Source organism: Podarcis vaucheri, assembly GCF_965113315.1.
Source record: "Podarcis vaucheri genome assembly, chromosome: 3".
Classification (NCBI taxonomy): Eukaryota; Metazoa; Chordata; class Lepidosauria; order Squamata; family Lacertidae; genus Podarcis; species Podarcis vaucheri.
In genome coordinates this window covers 50,222,100-50,242,332 of record NC_138761.1, presented here as the reverse complement: position 1 = coordinate 50,242,332, position 20,233 = coordinate 50,222,100, and the positions used below count along the sequence as shown (strand labels likewise).

General features: G+C 43.7%; 1 protein-coding gene across 1 annotated transcript in view; it reads left to right on the top strand.

Annotated features, from left to right (window-relative positions):
- PGBD5 (piggyBac transposable element derived 5) overlaps positions 1–20,233 on the top strand; it is a 66,426-nt gene that overhangs the window by 22,454 nt on the left and 23,739 nt on the right. Inside the window, exon 2 of the mRNA XM_082217011.1 lies at positions 16,612–17,039. Within this exon, the coding sequence (XP_082073137.1) occupies positions 16,612–17,039 (428 nt within the window). The remainder of the gene's footprint in view (positions 1–16,611; positions 17,040–20,233) is intronic.

Below are 20,233 nucleotides of genomic sequence, written 5' to 3'. Positions count from 1 at the left end.
GAAGAAGAAAAGCAACCTAAAGGAGCAGCAAAAGCAGGTCTGGCATTGTAAGGGCTCATCCAGTTGTGATTTCTAAGGCACAGAGTCCAAGAGGTTTTCCTTTTTGTCCCACCACTTTCCCTGACAAAACCTACGGTTGACGGTTGAATCAGAACAAACGTCAGTTGGGTATTCTGTGGACTGATGTTTGTTCTGATTCAGCAGTGACCGTGGGTTTCCCCAGAGAAAGTGGCAGGATGAAAGAAAAACTTATCGAACCCGTGCCTAGAAACTGTGTGACAAGCAGAAGAAATCACAGGAGAAAGGGAAGTTTTGGTGAGCCCTCAGCCTTGTAGCTGTCTCAGTTGCTTACGGACACATCCACACAATACACTGAAAGCACACAACCCCCTCCCCTTAATTCTGGGAACTCTAGTCTGTTCAGGTTCCCAGGTTAAGAATCTAGGTTAAGAACTATGGTTCCCAGGTTAAGAATCCTGGGAAGAATCCTAGTGGAAGTTATATGCTTTAAATGTATGGTGTGAATGTGACCTTTGCTTGAAAAGCCGTGAAGCAGATCTAGGGCCGATTTAGGTCCTCTTCAGGCATCCCCCAGCTTCCCGCTTCAAAGTTAATTTATTGGTTTTTTACAAAACAAAAACATAAACGTTAACTTGTTGTCCACTATCTCAACTTACGCTGCATATTTTCCATAACTCAACAGTACAAGGCTGCCCTTCAAGATGCCACTGCCCCCGGAGCAGATAATATAATCATCTAATTACATTATATAATTATCTGTGGATTATCTGTGGTGTGGAAAATTCAAATTTCCTTACTTGTGCCAGGTCACATCACAGCCCGGTACTTGAATTATGAGGGAAGAGGTAAGGAGGGTTCTAAATGAAGCTCACAAGTCCTATCCATTCAATTTAAACCAAAGTTTTCCATCTCTGGAGCTTTTTAAAAACAGACAGACAGACAGACAGACAGACAGGACTTTTGGGAGGTACCCCAAAAGGAGGGGGGTACCATCTGACCTCCCTGTGATTTGAGCACTGCAGGTGTGCAGTATATATGCACACACCTCAGAATGAGGTAGTAGAATCCCGAGAACTAAAGTGGCTGAGCGGACGCGGAGACAACAAGGACAAGTCGTCATACTTCCGCCTGGCTGCCTCAATGGCAAATGTGGAGGACGCTTGCGCAGGCTCCGGTCGGGGGGGGGGCAGAAAATGGGTGGTGCCACTTTTGAATGGTCTTCTGTGTGCTCTTCTAGCAATGATAATGAGTGCACTACATTCTCATGACTGTGTGTGTCTCTCTCTCTCTTTGAATGTTGGCCCGTCTCACTTCTCAAAGATAATGAAATATTACCTTTATTATCTTCGGCATTAACACAACATCCTGAAGATACCCGCGGACAACGTCAAAGAGATTGAAGACGGTCTATTCCCAGAGATTTGTAAGGTATTATAAATAGCCAGATCTGAAATAGCATTTATCTCCTCTCCAGATCATAAATAATATTGACCTGACTGATGAATGTGATCATTCAGTTAAAATCTGGCAGACACAACACTTTATTTAATGCTGCTCCTCTGACTCGGCATAAAATCTGTGGAATCAGCTGTGCCTCCTTTGAAATGCCCTTTCCTCCCTTTTATCTCTAGGAGTTCATTTGAAGACATCAGGGTCTTCATTAGGGATTAGGGGGCCCTGAATTGGAGTTGGCCTGTTTCGAGAAATAGGGCAAATGTGGAGAAGAGAACAGATGGGCAGGGAAGATGTGGGAGGGAAGGCATTGCAAACAGAATCCGATAAAGATGCAGATGAAATGAGAATCAGAATAGGAGGTGAGAGAACAGGGACATGAGGAAGGTGGGTGGTTCAGGGAAGCACAAAAGCTGAATGGGATTTCACGATTCTTTTCCTTTCCTTTTCAACTCCAATCCTTCCTGGAAACAACACAAGACACTTTGCATGGCTTTTCCCACCCACCAGCCCATTTTATGACAACCCTCTAACGTGTATCTGTCAGGGTATTAATAGGCCTCCAGGTCTCATTTATTTCATGTTTGCTCAAGCAAAGGAGTATTTAGAAGCTAAAGGGAATCGAAAATGAGTGAAAGAGCTCCTGAGAAATTAGTGGCTGGACTTATTTCTTATATCACCATCTTGAGACTGAGCAGAGATGGTTGGTGTTTAGTATTGCAGGCAGACATGTGAGTAACTTTTAGATAAACGCTGTCCTTTGCTAGAATACATAGAATATGTTTTCTTCAGCATAGCAACCTCAAATTAAAAATTTCACGGATCCTTTAGAGTATAGCAAACATTCTACACAAAAGAGGTGTGGAGCTTATTATAATTTTAATGGTGCCATTTTTAAGTGGCATTGCATTAATCAGAAGCTCATTATACACCTGACATGTTTTGCATTTTAACTTCTCTGCTATGATGAGATTCACTTTTGTACCCTTGGGATCGCTGCGTGATGACAGCATCAGAGATGGAAGGAAGACAATTTTGGTTCATCATCCTTCTGTGTCACTTGAAAGGAAAGACCTTCACCTGCACACAGTGTCAGCTCCAGGTTTGGGAGATGGGGTGGGCTCAGGCAGGATACCTAGAATGGGTTGCCCCCTCATCCCTTGTGCTTGATCTCCTGTTGCGCCAGAAGCGGTTTAGTCATGCTGGTCACATGACCCAGAAAGCTGTCTGCAGACAAACACCGGCTCCCTCGGCCTGAAAGTGAGATGAGTGCTGCAACCCCATAATCGATTTTGACTGGACTTAACCATCTAGGGGTCCTTTACCTTTTACCTTACCACCTAGAGCATTGGTCTTCAGCTGGTTGGTCACCAGCTCACCACCAGGTCATGGCCTGATGGAAGGTGTGTTTCAACAGCAGCACTATATGGTAAAAAGAAGACGACGAAGAAGAAAAGGATTCCCAAATTAGGGCTGCCATATGTCTGGGGTTTCTCAGACATGTCCTCTTTTGGGGGGCCAGCACCCCCATCCAGGCGGATGTTTGCATTTTGGATTAAATATCCGGATTTGGGGGGGTTCTTATTTTGGGGGGGACCTGCATGCTCAGAAGGCGTTGTGCCTCGGAACAGATAGTGCTCATCAGGTGGCCTGGAGTGGCCTGCTGGGGGTCGCACTAGGCCTGGTGTTGTTCCTGGCTGCCACCAGACCTTGTGTCTGGTCGCCCCATGCTGGTCGCCGGGCCTTGCGTGACCTTCCCATTGTGAGCAGGAGGCAAAAGACAGCAAAGGTAAGAGAGGGAGGGGAAGAAGAGGGGAGCATGTGGGCGAGAAAGGGGTTAGTGGCAGATAGGGGGCGAGTAAGGGAGATCAAGAATGGTGGGGTGTGTGTGTCCAGATGGTGGGGTGTCTGGGTTTTTGATCCCCGGAATATGGCAACCCTATCCCAAATGAATGTTTGGGTTAAAGGTGGAGGAGGCTAGTCCATTAGGTTAAGTGGGGCACTGCTTCATCAACCTCAGTCTATCTTCAGGCAGCCCCTACCTGCCGATCTGGGGGGTGGCACTGGCTGTCAGCCTCTTCCTCCTCCTCCTCATTATTATTATTATTTATTAAATTTACATAATACCCTATACCTGCAGGTCTCAGGATGGTTCACAGGCTAAAATTACAGTACAAAAATGCAGAATACATAAGCAAAATAAAAAAGAAACAACCAAATAACACCCCCCCCAAAAAAAAAAACATTTTAAAAGGGCATCCTTAGTCTCTGTGTTGCCCTTACAGACTTCAGTAGGGAGGATTAGGGGGACAAAACCTGAATTAGTTCTCTTCCTATTTTTGGTTCCTCCTCCACTGGGCGTTTGATCTCCCCTGTCACTTACAGCATTGGTTTTCAGTTGGTGAGTTGAGTTTGGCGCCACCTACTGTTGGCCTCCCTGACTCCCACCCTACCAGTCTCTAGAGGCAGCAGGCCTCTACTGGTTATTGGTGTGTTCTGGATCAGACAAGGCTGAAGATTACTGATCTAGAGGAAAAGGGGAGGTAAGCAAGTAGGCAATGGCAACTTCTGCTCCTTCTATTTGCACCTAGTGTTTGCTTATGCTTTCCTCCATGCTCAGAGGGAGAGAGCAGGCCAGTGTAGAGACGAAAAATTGGATTCCCCTCCCCACTTCCCCCCACCCAAGTTTTTTGAAAACAGATAGGGAAAATAATATGAAAAAATCTCCAAACAAAATGTTTTCCATCCATCCCCCATGCATTCTCATTTCAAGGCCCGTGAGGAGGAGAAGCAAGACCAGGAAGTCTGATTAATCAGCAGTAGGTCTCCTCCTTATGTGGGGTGCCCAAGAATGCTGACCCGCAATGCTTGATCCTGCCTGCCGGCACAGTATAGGAACATTTTCCTACCATTTGTTCTCACAAATGGACTAGTCTCCAGGTCTGTCCTCATCCTCCTCCATTCCTCCACTGCAGGATTGAGTCCTTAACACTGACTCCTTAATAGGTGCTACTCCATTATGCAGTTGTTGGAGAGCAGTTCGCAGAGGCGGTGTTCTGTCGTGGAGGGACTCTTAATGCTATTTCTGGAGTCTATTCTGACTCCATCAGGTTGTTAGTTGCTGGAGTTTGCTGCTGCTGCCTCCCTCCTCCCCTTTTTTGCAGATGCCTAAATGCTTCTTCCCCAAAATCCAGCTTTTCAAACATCTGTGCATTGCCCTAAATGCTTTTAAACAAAAATCTGTTTAGCTATCTATATATAACAGCTTCTCAAGTGTGTGTATGTGGGGGGACATTTTTCAACCTGAGTCAAGAATTCTCAGCTAAAACTGCCCCCTCCCCTGTCTAGTCCCTGGTTCCCATTTTACCCCTTCTGGCCAGTACAGTTATGATATTGGAGCACTCCTTCAAAATATCCCACAGGCAAATAATCCCATAATTGCTAACTCATACTCTCAGCCAGATGGGCAGGGTATAAATATTATTATTATTATTAATATTATTATTATTATTACAACGGTTCACAGTCTTGTCCCAAGTGGAAATGCTGTGCTTACCAAGGGGGTTTGCTGAGTCTGTTTGCAATGGTGCAACGGCGCATCTTTAGTGTTGAGACCAGAGTCCAGGCCTCTGCCTCTCCCTTTGCCTCTAACTCAGCCAGATCTGCTTTATTAACCTGTCACTCTTCCACTACTCTGGGAACTTCTCTTTCAGGAGGCAGAGGCAGAACTGACTCAGCTAAGTCCTTTTCCCTTACCGTAGTGTTGGGCAGCAGCAGTTTGAGACCTTCTTCTCCATTTCTGCCTGAACTTTTCCACCCTCAACCTCCTCCCCTCAGACAAATCCTGCCATTCCCACCACATCCTAACTGGCACTACGAGACCCATGGCACATCTGGAGGAAAGCATCAGGTTGGGGAAGGTTGGGCAGTGGGGCAGAGAGAGCCAATGGGGTGCCCTACGGATGTTGCTGGATTCCAACTCCCATCATCTGCGTCCATTGGCAATGCTGGCTGAATTGATGGAAGCAAGTCCAACAAGACTCAGAGGGCACCACATTTACTTCCTCCAGGGCACAGGTAGCCTCAGCTAGGTAAGTGCTGTGCCCCAGGACCTTCTCACCATTCAGGGAAGTGGTGTATCGTGTGAGAGGGGTGGGGTGGGGAGAGCACACACATAAATCCGCTCCACTTCCCAGTGGGGAGGAGTTGTGGTGGACCGCATGGCCACCCACTCCCCACCGGGGGCGGGGGACTTTGTTCCCCGTTGCCTGGGGGATTCCGGCAGCATCAGAGCCCGGCCAGCTAGTCCGCTGGCTGGGGGTGGCGTGGCCAGGGCCGTTTAAACTGAGGAGCGAGCCAGAGGACTTCCTCATCTCAACCTTGTTAGGGTTGTGGTTAGGCATTGTTTGACCTTGTGGGGGGGAGGGAAAGTGTGGCCATCACCTGCCCCTCCATGCTTAAGGGTATTCCATTTAAGGAATCCGGGGGTATTGATCTAGTCTGAAGCCCGGCTGGGGGCTAGGGCCTTGACACGACCCCGACGGGAACATCAGGGGGAGCTTGAGTTGGTTCGCATCGACAGGGCTCCCCCTACCAGTGGCTTACCCTTACTGGACTTCCTGCACAATGGGCAGGAGTCAGATATAGTCGGGTCCAATCAATGCCTAAGCCAATACCGCTCACATTCTGTAATTTCAATAAAGTTGTGGCCAAAATTTGCCCAATAACATAAACCTAGTATCTGTGTCCTTGTGTGAGTTATTTCCAATGAGGGGGTGGCTGCGGGGTCTCGACACATAGAATCAAATCATAGAATCATAGAGTTGGAATAGACCACAAGGGCCATCGAGTCCAACCCCCTGCCAAGCAGGGAATGTGCCAAGACACGCAAATGTGTTTTGGGGTGTTTCCTTCTCCTGTTCCGAGTTCCTTTGAGAAGGGGCAGGATAGAAATCTGATGGAACAGCACTTGTGTCCTCTGTTTTGGTTAGTCGTTCCTTCCTCCACTTGGCTGTTTGTCTAGAGCTGTTCAGCACGGAGCAATTGACAAACATTGGCTCCAACCCTAAGCAATCAGGAAGTTGCGAGAGCAGAAAGAAACATTTCTTGCTGTAGCATTTCTCTGATGAAGACACAAGTCACACAGGTGTGAAATGTGTTAGATCACTGTGGAGGTTTTGTTAAAGAGTTTGCGTTGCTCCTTCTGTTTTCTTAGACAATCGGGAACGTTGGCTTGCAGTTAATGTGCTTCCGACTATCTGGATCTCCTCTCTCCCAATGCTTTTTTTTAAAAAAAAAATTAAAACCCCTTTGCATGAATTAACAATCAGTTGTTGAACAAAGCCCCTCACACAGGTCTCTCTTGAGATTCACTAACAAAGCCCATTTTCCTCTGCCCTATGCTTTGCATACAAAGTACGCATTAACCTTAGTGCTTTCAGTGGTGTTATGCAAGTCAGTCAGCTGATAACTTCAATTTCATGAATTGCTTTTATTTCAGCATCTTGACCCTTAGTACTGCTGCTACTGTTTCTTTGTATAACAATGTCTGGCAATGGCTGAAGGAGCAGATTCTTTTTAAAAAGTCATTGTGGGAAATAATATGTTATACCTGCAAATGTCTCTGACTTAATAGCAACAGGAAATGTTAACCCATTGATTCGTATTATCTCCTGCTCTGTTCCTTGACTGTGTGCAAAGCACTTTTCTTGTTTTACTGTGGTATATGATTTCCAGTTTGCACTAGTGGTGGTGGAGAAAATTGATTTCATATGCATTTAAGGCCAAATCTATCAATTTTGCACTTTCCAGAACAATATGCGAACCCAAGCACAACTAACTTTCTAAATTCGCACTTATCTGAATATTGTGATACAGTTCTCCAATCAGTGTTTACTAAAATGCATACATTGGGGGAAAGTGTGCATAAAAATGAAAATATTAGTGAAAATAACTTACAAAAATGCTTTGTATTGGGGAAATGGCTTACAAACAAGTGTACATTAGTCAAAGCATGTGTTTATTAGGAGAACTTTGAACTAAAACACTGATGAATTCTTTTGAAGATTCTTTTTTTTAAAAAAAATCACAAATGGCTGTAAAATATCAAGAACTGAATTTCAAATAGGAAAAATGAGAAACAGAGAACCAAAATTGACAGATCCTTCCATCCCTAGTTCACATCAGTGTAAAGAGACATATGTAAAGGTTATTGCTACTCTAATGAGATAGTAGTCCTGTCCAAATGTCATAAGCGTTTTGAATAAATATCTGGGCATTCTACTTTTACCTTTTAGGAAGGGATTATTAATCACTCACTTAAACTAAAGGGCAGCCAGTCAAAACAGAACATGTAATTGATTGTTTTAATGGTATTGGGATTTATTGAATTGTAGAATTCATTTGAATGTTTATGATTTATCTTTGTTGCTATGACTTATGGGCCTGATAAATAAATTATTTGAGTTGAATATGTTGTGGTTTGTCGTGGTCCTCTGACACATATTTTGAGGCTTTATTTTAAATGTTTCAAGAGGAACACAGTTACAGTCAAATCAAATCTGCCCTACTCCAGGATATGCCATTCCTCACTCCCAATCTTCCTTCCATCTAACAGTCAGCTTTCTGTGGTCACACACCTTACTAGGCTGTTGGGTTTTTTGCCGGCATGGGGGTGGGGGCTCTTAGGCTTTTAAGGTTTGCTGTATTTTAAAAAAATATTGGTGTTTGCCAAGCCTTCTGATATCACCTCTAGATTGTGATGTCATCATGATTCCATAAGGAATGGTACTCATACATGAATGTCAGAAATAGAAGGAATGATAAGCAGAAAACACAGTGGCAAAAAGTTGAGACTAAAATCTGATGAAGATACCCCCCTCCATTTCCTAATTATCTCAACCAGGTAATTGTGCAAGTTGTGGAACTTTATGTTTTTTTGTTTTGAGCAGTGCTATGCTGCCTCCAGCTTTACACTGCTATCCATAATGCACCAGCACAAAATGTGGGCAGCTTAGTGGCTGTTTGGGTGTCGATAATACTGATTGGCAGAACTTGCAACAGAAGCCAGCTGCACATATAATTAATGCCTGAAATGCGCTTAACTGTGTGCCTTCCACACATCCCACCTCAATTCACTGGTCACAGCATGAAATCTTAAGTTTATCACAAGGCTATAAATGAGGAAATATAGTGAAATTCAGTTTCGTGTTTAAATCCATAAATATATATATAATAAGAGCATGCCTGCATATAAGGAAAAGATGAGCTTAGTGAAGAAGCAGACTTATCCTGTATATATTCTCATATCTCGGTCTGCAGTGCTGTTTTTATGACATCAGGGAGATAAGAATTGAAATGTTTAGCCTGTGGAAGACAACTGCAGGTCATGATACTGTGCCAGGTATCAGATTCTGAGCATGCATTTTTGCAATCAGACTTCGCCTGTGCAAGATGACTGTAAATATTCATTAATGGATAGTCCCCGAGGTGCCATGTGTGGATCGCTTTACTGCCAGCACTGTAAAAGATATGATCTGGTTTGATGTTCGTTGGCAAAATAGAACCAATTCACGGAGATATTCTCTGAACGTTCTTTTCGGTGGAATGTACATGAGGAAATTGGAAGTGCTGTGTCTTCTGTTTGCAAACCTGTAGCAGGTACATACTGTCGAATCATTAGATCCTCAACAGTGGCATGAGAACATTTTTTTAAACTGTGGCATGACTGTTTGCAGCAGTGCTTTGACATTTTTCAGCATATTTTTGTGATGAATTCAATTGTTTTATGTACTTTGGCAGTTTGTGATTTGTATTGTGCTAGATTGTCCATGTGTATTGGTAATCAGACACACACTGTTTTACAAAAATATTTAGTTAATGGTCATTAAACTTCCTAAATGAAGGCTCCATTTATTTACAAGCAGCAACATGGGATTATTATTGTTGTTGTAACTTCCATGTTGTTTTCCTTCCTATATTTTTCTAGCTCTAAACTTCTCTTTCTTATTAACTTTCTCATTTTTGCCCCTCCCCCCCTTTGTCATCTCTCCAGCATTTTCCAGATACAGCTGGAAAAAGGCTCTTATCTGAAACCCAAGAAAGTCACTGTAGACCTGCATTTGCCAGTCTGAAACTCTCAAGATGTTTTGGACAGTTCCCATCACCCCTACCCAACTGTGCCGGCTGGGGCAGATGGGAGTTGTAGTTGAAACATCTGCAGCAGCTGGCATAGTCACATTTCTAAACCAGATGACTCAAAGATCTGACTCAGTATCAGTCAGCTTCCTGTGCCATTCTTTCTGCTGCCTATTCCTTCTCCTTTCCCCAAAAGATGGTTGATATAACAGCTGTGTAATTACACATCCATACTGCTGAGGCAACCCACTGGTTGAAGACCAACGCAAACATTTGGGGTCCTTCCAAATTGCCAGCTATTCTATGCTAGGGGCATCTGACAGCGACTGCATAAATAGAAATGTAGGCTTTTATTGCTCTTTCCTTTCCCCTGCCGAAGCCTTTACCTCGGGGACTATGAATTCATGCTAGACTGCAGGTGAATTGCAGCTATTGAGCCGTGTTCTTCCGCTTGGGTGTCTCTGATTCTCTGCTGAGAATGCACCCATTAGAAAAATACCACTTACACCTTAAGAATCTATGAGGATTAAACTATATTCTAGCACGTATTTTCTACTATGCTACATAGTAGATCCATAGGGAAATCCCAATTAAAGGAACATTGTTTTGGTCCACCTTGCACTGTACTGCCCCTTCACTTGCCACTTAGAATCATAGAATCATAGAATCATAGAGTTGGAAGAGACCACAAGGGCCATCGAGTCCAACCCCCTGCCAAGCAGGAAACACCATCAGAGCACTCCTGACATATGGTTGTCAAGCCTCTGCTTAAAGACCTCCAAAGGAGGAGACTCCACCACACTCCTTGGCAGCAAATTCCACTGTCAAACAGCTCTTACTGTCAGGAAGTTCTTCCTAATGTTTAGGTGGAATCTTCTTTCTTGTAGTTTGGCTCCATTGCTCCGTGTCCGCTTCTCTGGAGCAGCAGAAAACAACCTTTCTCCCTCCTCTATGTGACATCCTTTTATATATTTGAACATGGCTATCATATCACTTAGGATCTTGCATAGCTTCTAATATTATTTCCAGCTGCTGTAAACACATTAACCAATCGCTTCTGTAGCTTCTCTGTTGTATTAAAAGTTCAAGGAAATGTATTGTGGGTTGCTTTTAATTGCTAGCTGTTGGGACTGTTACTGAAGGGAACCATCTGATGGACCATCAAATCACTGTGAGGCTTTTAAATGGAGAAAATAAAACTATAGGCATTTGCCAGGAAATTCTCTATGGCTTGTAGCCTTCCACTCCCGCCCAGTTCGTATTGGACAAAGGGATTTGAGTATGGTCTAACAGAAAATATTTCTTAGAAATATAGGCTAGGTTTTATTTCTTTATTTTATGGCACAAAGGGACAGGATGTCACCTGCATTTTACCCATAAACTCCCAGTCACCATGCAACAGATTTAGCTTTAGCTAAGCATATTTTCACAGCTGATGCTACGAAGGTCTTTTAGCATCCCTTGCACCACCTATGACTGGTTGAAATGTGATTCATCATGTATCACAGAGCCCTGCTGGAAAATTAATGTGTGGACTTGAAGCACTATTTTCTTACCTGCATACAGTGGTCTTCAGCAAGGTATAAACCCATAATTGTGAATGAAACGTCTAGCTCTGTCAATTTCAGGTAGCAGGACAGATGATAGCTTTTCCAGATGGTTGAAGGTGGAGTGAGAGAAAGACATCACAGCATGTGATATAGATACTCACTTCTGGCAAACATGTGTTTTTGCCGTGTTTGAAAAAACCTGTTTGACAAGAGATCACAGTAGGGATTAGGGGGCAGTAATGTGTGAGTATGTGATCCTGCCACATTCTTTTCCACCATCACTTGTCAGCTTCAAGAACATGAGCAGACATAGAGAAGCAAAAATAGAAGGAACTAGGCACAGCTGAAAGACAAGAGGGAATAGGAATTCTCCAATGTACCTGAGTTTAGGCTTAGTCACATGTTGCACTGAACACAGGGGCAAGCTGACTTCTTTCGACACATGTGCAAGTATTTGTGTGAGAAAGTGTACACTGGATTTGCACAGCTCTTCTATTATGTACACACAGGTCCACAGAGTATATACACTCACTGAATGTAATGTGTGAACACCTCTTTTGTTAAAACCAAACGCATCTCAGAAATACAGTTTATCTTCTTCAGAGTCAATCTGCATCAGTACTGCTTGTGGTCAATCTGCCTAAGCACCCCCAGATCAAACTGGGGTGCCCTGTAGCCAGAAGCCTTACTTAGATTGCTTTTGAAGAAGGAAATTTGTGCCGTGTTTCCAAAATAAGAGCATAAGAGGCTGCTGCTTCAGGCCAAGTCCAGCATCTTGTTTTCACAGTGGCCTCCTAGAAATAGAAATGGGAAATAGTCAAATGGGAATATTCAAATAAGGGGTGGTTTGGGTCTTGCCAGAGATGAAAATAAAAATGTTTTCTTTATTATTGGCCTTTTACAATATTGTGTATCTCGGCACACTAGAAATACTATGGTGTGTCTAAATGCTACTGAAATCACTGGGATTTTTTTTTAGCATGCCCACCTTATTATTCTTTTATGGAAGCTGTGACATGACTCTGTCTTTCTTTGGAGTAAGCCCAGTAAATGGAAAGTTTGACACTCTTCACCAGCATTTCTTTTTATTCTGAAATTGTTCCCTTCTGATCTGAGAAATGTGATTTGGTGCGTTTCCATCCTATTTCCAAGCTCATCATTGCAAAAAACATATGTATTTAAAAATCTGAGAATCTGTGGTACTCTTAAAATCCAATGAGAACCTGGAGGCTAAGCAAAAGTTCTTTGCTTTCGGTCTTGTTTTTAAGCAAATAGTGATTGGCCAAAGCAATATAATAGCACAAAATAACTAACTACTTGCAGGACCTTAATTTGCAGGACAAAGTTGTTGCAGCATTTGATTGACTCTGGTGATTTGTGAATGTGCATCCTTCTAAGCTCCCTATGATGCACTGACTTCTTTTTTTTAACCGTAATGCTGTTTGGCAGATTGGATGTGTGGTTTCCTCTCGTGTTCTCTGCTTCTGGAAGCTGGATTCAGCGAGACTCCTGCAGTAAGCAGTCGTGCTTATCAGAGCCAGAACACAGTGTGCCGAGTACAGGCATACCAGACTCCTGCCATGTCTATTCCAGAATTTAAATCACCAGAGACTTCAATAGCAAGTGACTTAATGCTGACCACAGCTGGGTGGATTTTGCATGGAGGAGAGCTGGAGAGGACTCAAACATCTGTCGGATAGCATGAAAAGAAGCATTGCTTCATTTGCAAGTTCAAAATACCCCCCCCCACACACACACATTAACCTGAACAGGTTCAGCAATATATGAAGCAACAGAATACAATTTTACAGTCTTCCCCAGCCTGGTCATCTCTGATCATACTGCCTGGGCCTGGTGGAAGTTGTTGTCCAAAATATTTGGAGTGCATGAAAAGACATATATGGAGACACACAAGCTGTAGCGCACTGGCCAGAACTCAGGCACACCTTTTGCATTGCCAGAGCCCCAGCCAAACAAGTTGCTTGTAGAATAATTGCTTGCAGGCCAGGGTCCCATGGCTGGTGGGTTTCTTGCTGCTTCTTACTGTTCAAGACTGAAGAAGGGGGGAGAGATAAGGCCTGTGTTGATTGCCCACAATGGGTTAAGCTTTACCTGTGCTGGGGTGGATCATGCCCTTATATTACATAAGGAGGAAAAATATTTTTGAGCATCAATGCAGATACATAGAAATAACTGCACTCAGGAAATGCGTCTGTTGAATAAATGAGTACCACTTTAACATAATCACTTCTCAGAAAAAATTGCACTTTAAAGAGTGCTAGCTGCTGAAAATATAATTGTGCGAAAAATCATAATAGTGGAATATTCTATACCAACCTGGTTTTCTGAAACTTCTAGCATGTACTTTTTATTTATTTCATTTCTTTGGCCTGCTGTGCATTATGAATGGAAATTTGCTGTTTTGGGAAACTTCATTATCTGTATATTTGAAGCAAAGTAAATTGATTTTACATATAAATGCAACCCAAAATGATAAATGCCGAAGGGCCAGATACCATCTCCCTGTATCACTGCTGTATTCCTAATAGGGGCCTCTTGAGCTTGCCAATCAGAAGGTTGGCGGTTCAAATCCCCGTGACGGGGTGAGCTCCCATTGCTCGGTCCCAGCTCCTGCCAACCTAGCAATTCGAAAGTACGCCAGTGCAAGTAGATAAATAGGTACTACTGTAGCGGGAAAGTAAACGGTGTTTCCATGTGCTCTGATTTCTGTCACGGTGTCCCATTGCACCAGAAGCTGTTTAGTCATGCTGGCCACATGACCTGGAAAGGTGTCTGTGGACAAAAGCCAGCTTCCTTGACCTGAAAGCAAGATGAGCACCGCAACCCCATAGTCACCTTTGACTGGACTTAACCATCCAGAGGTCCTTTACCCTTTTTAAAAAAAACCTTTATCTGTATTCCTAATGCTGATGGATGTGTGTGTGATAACACCCTGAATTGCTGGGCAAATACGGTATAAACATCTATCCAAGACCATGACAGAGTTTTCAGATGATTTGCCCTGGTGACCCAAGTCTGGAAGAGGAAATGCTGATAGTTACACTCAACTGTTATGTGAATCAAGTTCAGCCCTTAGATATGGCCTAACTTTGCATGGTCTGAGGAATGGTCCAGCCCCGCAGACCCTGTGGGCCCTTTCTTAAACTCTTCAACAGCTGGCTGGGGTGAGGAGCAACAGGAAATGAAGAGAAAGACAACCATAGAGACTAATATAGATCACCACACAGAGAGAAAGAGTGAAGAGAATGTAGGGATGATGTGAGCCTGGAAAGGAGACGTGGGGTCTCTCTGGAGGGGCAGGGGACTTACTGTACTCTGAAAGGGCCAGGCTTTGAGGAGAAGGACAGTCCACAGGGCATTATGATTTACAGTGTTGAAGGCCTTGGTCAGGTCAATAAATGCCATATACAGGGGTTGGTTTTGGTCTCTACATTTTTCTTGAAGCTGTCGAGCAGTGAAAATCATGTCCACTGTCCCCCTAGAAGGTCAAAAACCATTTTGAGATTCAGGAAGGGTAGCCTTGAATATAGTTTGTTAAGATCCTTGCAAGAAGTTTGCTGGCCGCAGCTAATAAAAAGATGCCTTGATAGTTTCCACAATCCATTCTGTCATTTTTTTAAAAAAAGGTTGATAATATATCTGTATATATGCAACTATACTATGTAACCAAGTGACCCATGCACTGGCTCAGTTTGCTCCCCACATGCTAACTGTCAGTGGTTTCCCCCTTCTTGTCATTGTTTATCTTTAAACTGGACTTAGACCAAAGAGAGAAACCCTTCAAATAAAGGGTTGTCCTCTGACAGCCCTTCAAACCAAGTTTTTAGTTCTTATATCTGGAAAGGCAGAGTTGAAAGCAGATGAGCAATGTGCACTGAAATATCAGAAGTCAAAGGGGCACTCGAAAAAGTCTCCATTCCTAAACCAACTCACTTTTGTGGGTTATTTAACAATTTAGTAAAGGATAAAAGGAGAATTCCCTGGATGCCTAGATCCAGGTTTGGAGGCAAATTCTCTCTTGGTGAGTAAACCCCAGCAGAGATTTAAAATCACGAAACATGCAGGAAAGTAAAGTGTGGAAATATAGGCTTAAAAATGCCTCCTTTTAGCTAAGACTAGGAAACCAACTTACTCAATGTTCTTAACCCCTTCATCCATTAACTAGACCTGCTGGTTATATGAGGCTGATTCTGCTTTTTGAGCTTAGTGAGACTCACTTGTGACTACATGCTGTAGAATTATTTTTATTGGGATGCTTTTTCTTCTTCTTGATTTTGATTCAGATTTTAGAATTTTTTGTTGTTGTTCTGCTGTAGACAACCCTACAAACCATCTGGTTGAACAGTGGTATATAAATGCATAAAATAAATAAACAGGAATAGTGATCATGCTGCATATTTTAGCAGTTGAGGGTGGAGTTTCTTCCCCCTTCAATATCTAGCAAAGCCAGAAATGGAAGAGAAGCCAATATATATGTTGGCTATATATTTCCTCCAGTATAGGAGGCAGAATGGCATTGAATAGTAGGGTTCATAATCAGGGGGTGCTATCATGCTTATGTCCTGCTTGTAGGCTTCACATAGACTGGCCACTGTGAGAATTAGATTAGATAGACCTGGACTAGGTGGACCTTTGGTTTGATCCAGCAGTGCTCCTCTTATGCTCTTACATATATGTTCAGAAAAGATGATGCAGAACAAAAAAAAATGTGACTAAATTAGACAAAATAAGATTGTCTGCTATGTTAACATGCTGAATCTGCGTCTTTTATACCACAAAATCCAGCTTTTTGTGGCACCAAAGTTGGATTGCCCAGATACCTAATTATTTATTTTTCTTCTTTGCATGATATTTTATATGCTGCCTTGTGCTTTGATTGCTCTTACTGTTGGCATCTCTTTATGTAAGGATACTCATGAATTGATATGTTGTACCCTATTAAATGGGATGCAGGTGGCGCTGTGGGTTAAAGCACTGAGCCTAGGGCTTGCCGATCAGAAGGTTGGCAGTTTGAATCCCCGCGACGGGGTGAGCTCCCATTGCTTGGTCCCTGCTCCTGCCAACCTAGCACAAAGCACGAAGTGCAATAGGTACCACTCTGGCGGGAAGGTAAACGGCGTTTCCATGTGCTGCTCTGGTTCGCCAGAAGCGGCTTAGTCATGCTGGCCACATGACCCGGAAGCTGTACGCCGGCTCCCTCGGCCAATAAAGCGAGATGAGCGCCGCAACCCCAGAGTCGTCTGCGCCTGGACCTAATGGTTAGGGGTCCCTTTACCTTTACCTTTAATGTTGCTCTGACTACAGATTACGATATGTCTTGTAAGAAAACAGCTCTGAATTTGAGTGTCCATGGGCCAGATGGCCTAACTGCTAATTCTCAGTTCCCTTACTCAGGAAATGAGCACAACATGTTTCTTTTTGTGTTTTCTAGGCCCCACTCGCAAAATGCCACCAACTGCCAGTGCCATGGACTTCTTCCAACTCTTTGTCCCTGACAACTTGCTGAAGAACGTGGTCATGCAAACCAATATGTATGCCAAGAAGTACCAGGAGCGGTTTGGGAGTGATGATGCCTGGGTAGACGTCACTCTGACAGAAATCAAGGCTTTCCTCGCGTACATGATATCCACCAGCACTCACCACTGCGAGTCCGTACTCAGCATCTGGAGTAGTGGTTTCTATAGCAACAAGAGCATAGCACTGATCATGACTCAGCCGAGATTTGAGAAGATCCTCAAGTACTTCCATATTGTGGCCTTCCGTTCCAGTCAGACTACGCACGGCCTCTACAAAATCCAGCCCTTTCTGGACTCCCTGCAACACAGCTTTGACTCTGCCTTTAAGCCTTCCCAAACCCAGGTGAGATATGGTTCCTTGGCTGTGGGAGATCTTTGGTTACTCCATGCTGGTATGTCAGAGGCTCTTTTATACCAAAGCTGCAGAACATAAATGTATCCAACTTTCCTGATACTGTGGTACCTCAGTTTTCGAACGTAATCCATTTCAGAAGACCGGTTGGCTTCCAAAATGTTCAAAAACCGAGGCACAAAGGCTGCCTGCAATTTCCACTGAGAAAATTGGGGGGGGGGAATGCAGCGGAAGCCGTTTGACTTCCGAGGCGCGTTTGAAAATGGAAGCAATTACTTCTGGGTTTTCAGCGTTCGAAAACTAAAACTTTCGGATTCCAATGCTTGAAAACTGAGGTACCACTGTAAACAGCTGATTAACGTAATAGGATCTCATAATACAAAATAAAAGTGGATCATGTAAGAGGCCGCTGAGATTACTACTTTTACTATGTTATACTTTTCGTGTTTTTACATTGTAAACTGCCCTATGATCCTCAGATGAGGGGCAGTATAGAAATTTAATAAATTTAATAAATTTTAAAAAGAATTTTTTCAAGTGCACATTTAGCACGCACTCCCAGCAGTGCAAAGCATGAATGTGCAGCGGTGTGTTTGTGAATGCATGTCATACAGTTTTGTGGTACATCAAGATAAGTATGTACAAATCTATCCTGAGCTAAGGCAGGCACTTAATTCAATCACAAAATAAGCCATGCTACTAAGGTTTAAAGTTCATATATGATATTTCTTTTCAGTAAATTGATTAGCTTAGCTGTAATCAAATTAAGATGAAACCAGTCACCAACAAACCAAAAGAATTAGCCAGTAGGAGCTACTGGTTTTCATTTTGGAAGGTGGTGAATCAGAGGGATAAATTAATTCAGCTTGTGTCTGTACTATTTCTCTTTATGGCTAATTGTTTAATTGAATTGAAGACTGGAACCCAGCATTAAATGTTAACCCTTTCCAACATGAAGGTATAGCATGCTTTGTAAGTGAAGATTATTCTTGGAAGGCTGTTAGTGAGAGAATATTCTGCTGACTAAAGAGTGGAATGTGTTTTATCCCCACTTGAAGACTGCAGCATCGAGTGTGAGAATTAGCCACCAGAGATATGCTAATAAGAAGACTGGGAAAGTGTCTTCTCCACTGTCTCCACCGCCACAAAAATCTAAAGATGCTGTTACTTTAACATTTCTTTCCCAAATAAAACAACATTTCTAGCCACGGTGACAAACTGCAGCAGCAAGGCAAATGCTCTTAGAGCCTAGAATGCCTTATTCTGAGGAAGGAACTCCCCATGGCCCTTCCTCAGAGGCTGTGAGGAACTGCTTTCGGCTGGTGGAGAGGATTCAATTGTGGCCAACCCTCCACAGGTGGAGAGCAGATGGATTTGACACGCACACCTCCCTACTGAAGCAGCATGGCTTGCATTTGGTGCCAAATTTAAATGGCAAGGAATACAAGTTGTGCTTGCAAAGGCGCCATCAGGGGCCTTAGAGTGTGCTACCAACCATTCATTGGGAAGCATATTGTATTTTGCACTCTTTGACCATGACCATGGGGGTGGATCCACTTGTTTGCTCCCACGTGGATCCGATGTCTGTTGAAAGCAGTGCAAATTTAAACAGCGCCAAATTCAACCTGTGCAGGCGAAGGGACAGCCAAGACTTCTATTTACTTTTTTTGCAGCCGCAGCTGACATCCTGACAGGTGGGCATGGCTGGGGGGGGGGAATGGCTTCGTGGACCAAATTAAAAGCCCTGGTGGGTCTAATTAATTCCATGGGCTGCTGGTTCCCCATACATGGACTAGAGTGAGGCAGAGAGGAGGTGGAGACGGAAGCAGAGAGACTTGCCATGTCTGTGGGCACCCAGTGTCAATAACTGGAACCAGGCAATGACAAGGGCACACGAGCCTCGGAGGACGCAGGATGTGTCAGTTTACTGCTCCACTTCATCCACAGCCCAAGATAATGGTCTCAGTTTGCCTCATTATCACCTGGCTGCCAATGCACACCTGCCCTGGTGACAATCACGGCCGGGGCAAAGGCTTAAAGCCCTTCTCCCCCAACCTGCACTGCTCCACTTGAGATCAGAGGCCAGCTTTTTTACTTCAACATAATATCACGTCTGGTTTGGCCCTAAGATTAACTGGAAATCAATGGAATTAAATTAGCCGTGACGTTGTCCAGGTTCCCATTGCTCACGGTGAGAATTTGTTGCAGATGACACAACCGTGATGGCAGAAAGTGAGGAGGAATTAAAGAACCTCTTAATGAGGGTGAAAGAGGAGAGTGCAAAATATGGTCTGAAGCTCAACATAAAAAAACCTAAGATCATGGCCACTGGTCCCAACACCTCCTGGCAAATAGAAGGGGAAGAAATGGAGGCTGTGAGAGATTTTACTTTCTTGGGCTCCATGATCACTGCAGATGGTGACAGCAGTCACGAAATTAAAAGACGCCTGCTTCTTGGGAGAAAAGCAATGACAAACCTAGACAGCATCTTAAAAAGCAGAGACATCATCTTGCCAACAAAGGGCCGTATAGTTAAAGCTATGGTTTTCCCAGTAGTGATGTATGGAAGTGAGAGCTGGACCATCAAGAAGGCTGATCGTTGAAGAATTGATGCTTTTGAATTATGGTGCTGGAGGGAGACTCTTGAGGAAATCAGCCCTGAGTGCTCACTAGAAGGACAGATCCTGAAGCTGAGGCTCCAATACTCTGGCCACCTCATGAGAAGAGAAGACTTCCTGGGAAAGACCCTGATGCTGGGAAAGATGGAGGGCACAAGGAGAAGGGGATGACAGAGGACGAGATGGTTGGACAGTGTTCTTGAAGCTACCAGGATGAGTTTGACCAAGCTGCGGGAGGCAGTGGAAGACAGGAGTGCCTGGCATGCTCTGGTCCATGGGGTCACGAAGAGTCAGACACGACTAAACAACTGAACAACAACAACAAATCTGCTGGTTGTTTTTCAGTGGTGTCAGTTCACGCATTCAGATACCAGCAGATATCATTAAGTGACGTCCATGCATGTGAGCTGGCCTTTAAATGCATTGAATGTCAAAGGCTTAAAAGCTTAATCATATCTGACTGCTATAATTCTGAATTCCATCTAATCCATCTCCCCATTTCCAAGTCCTTTTGCCAAGAATACTTTGCTCCTGTTTGAAATACTTATGTGGCTGGAATTAGCCTTA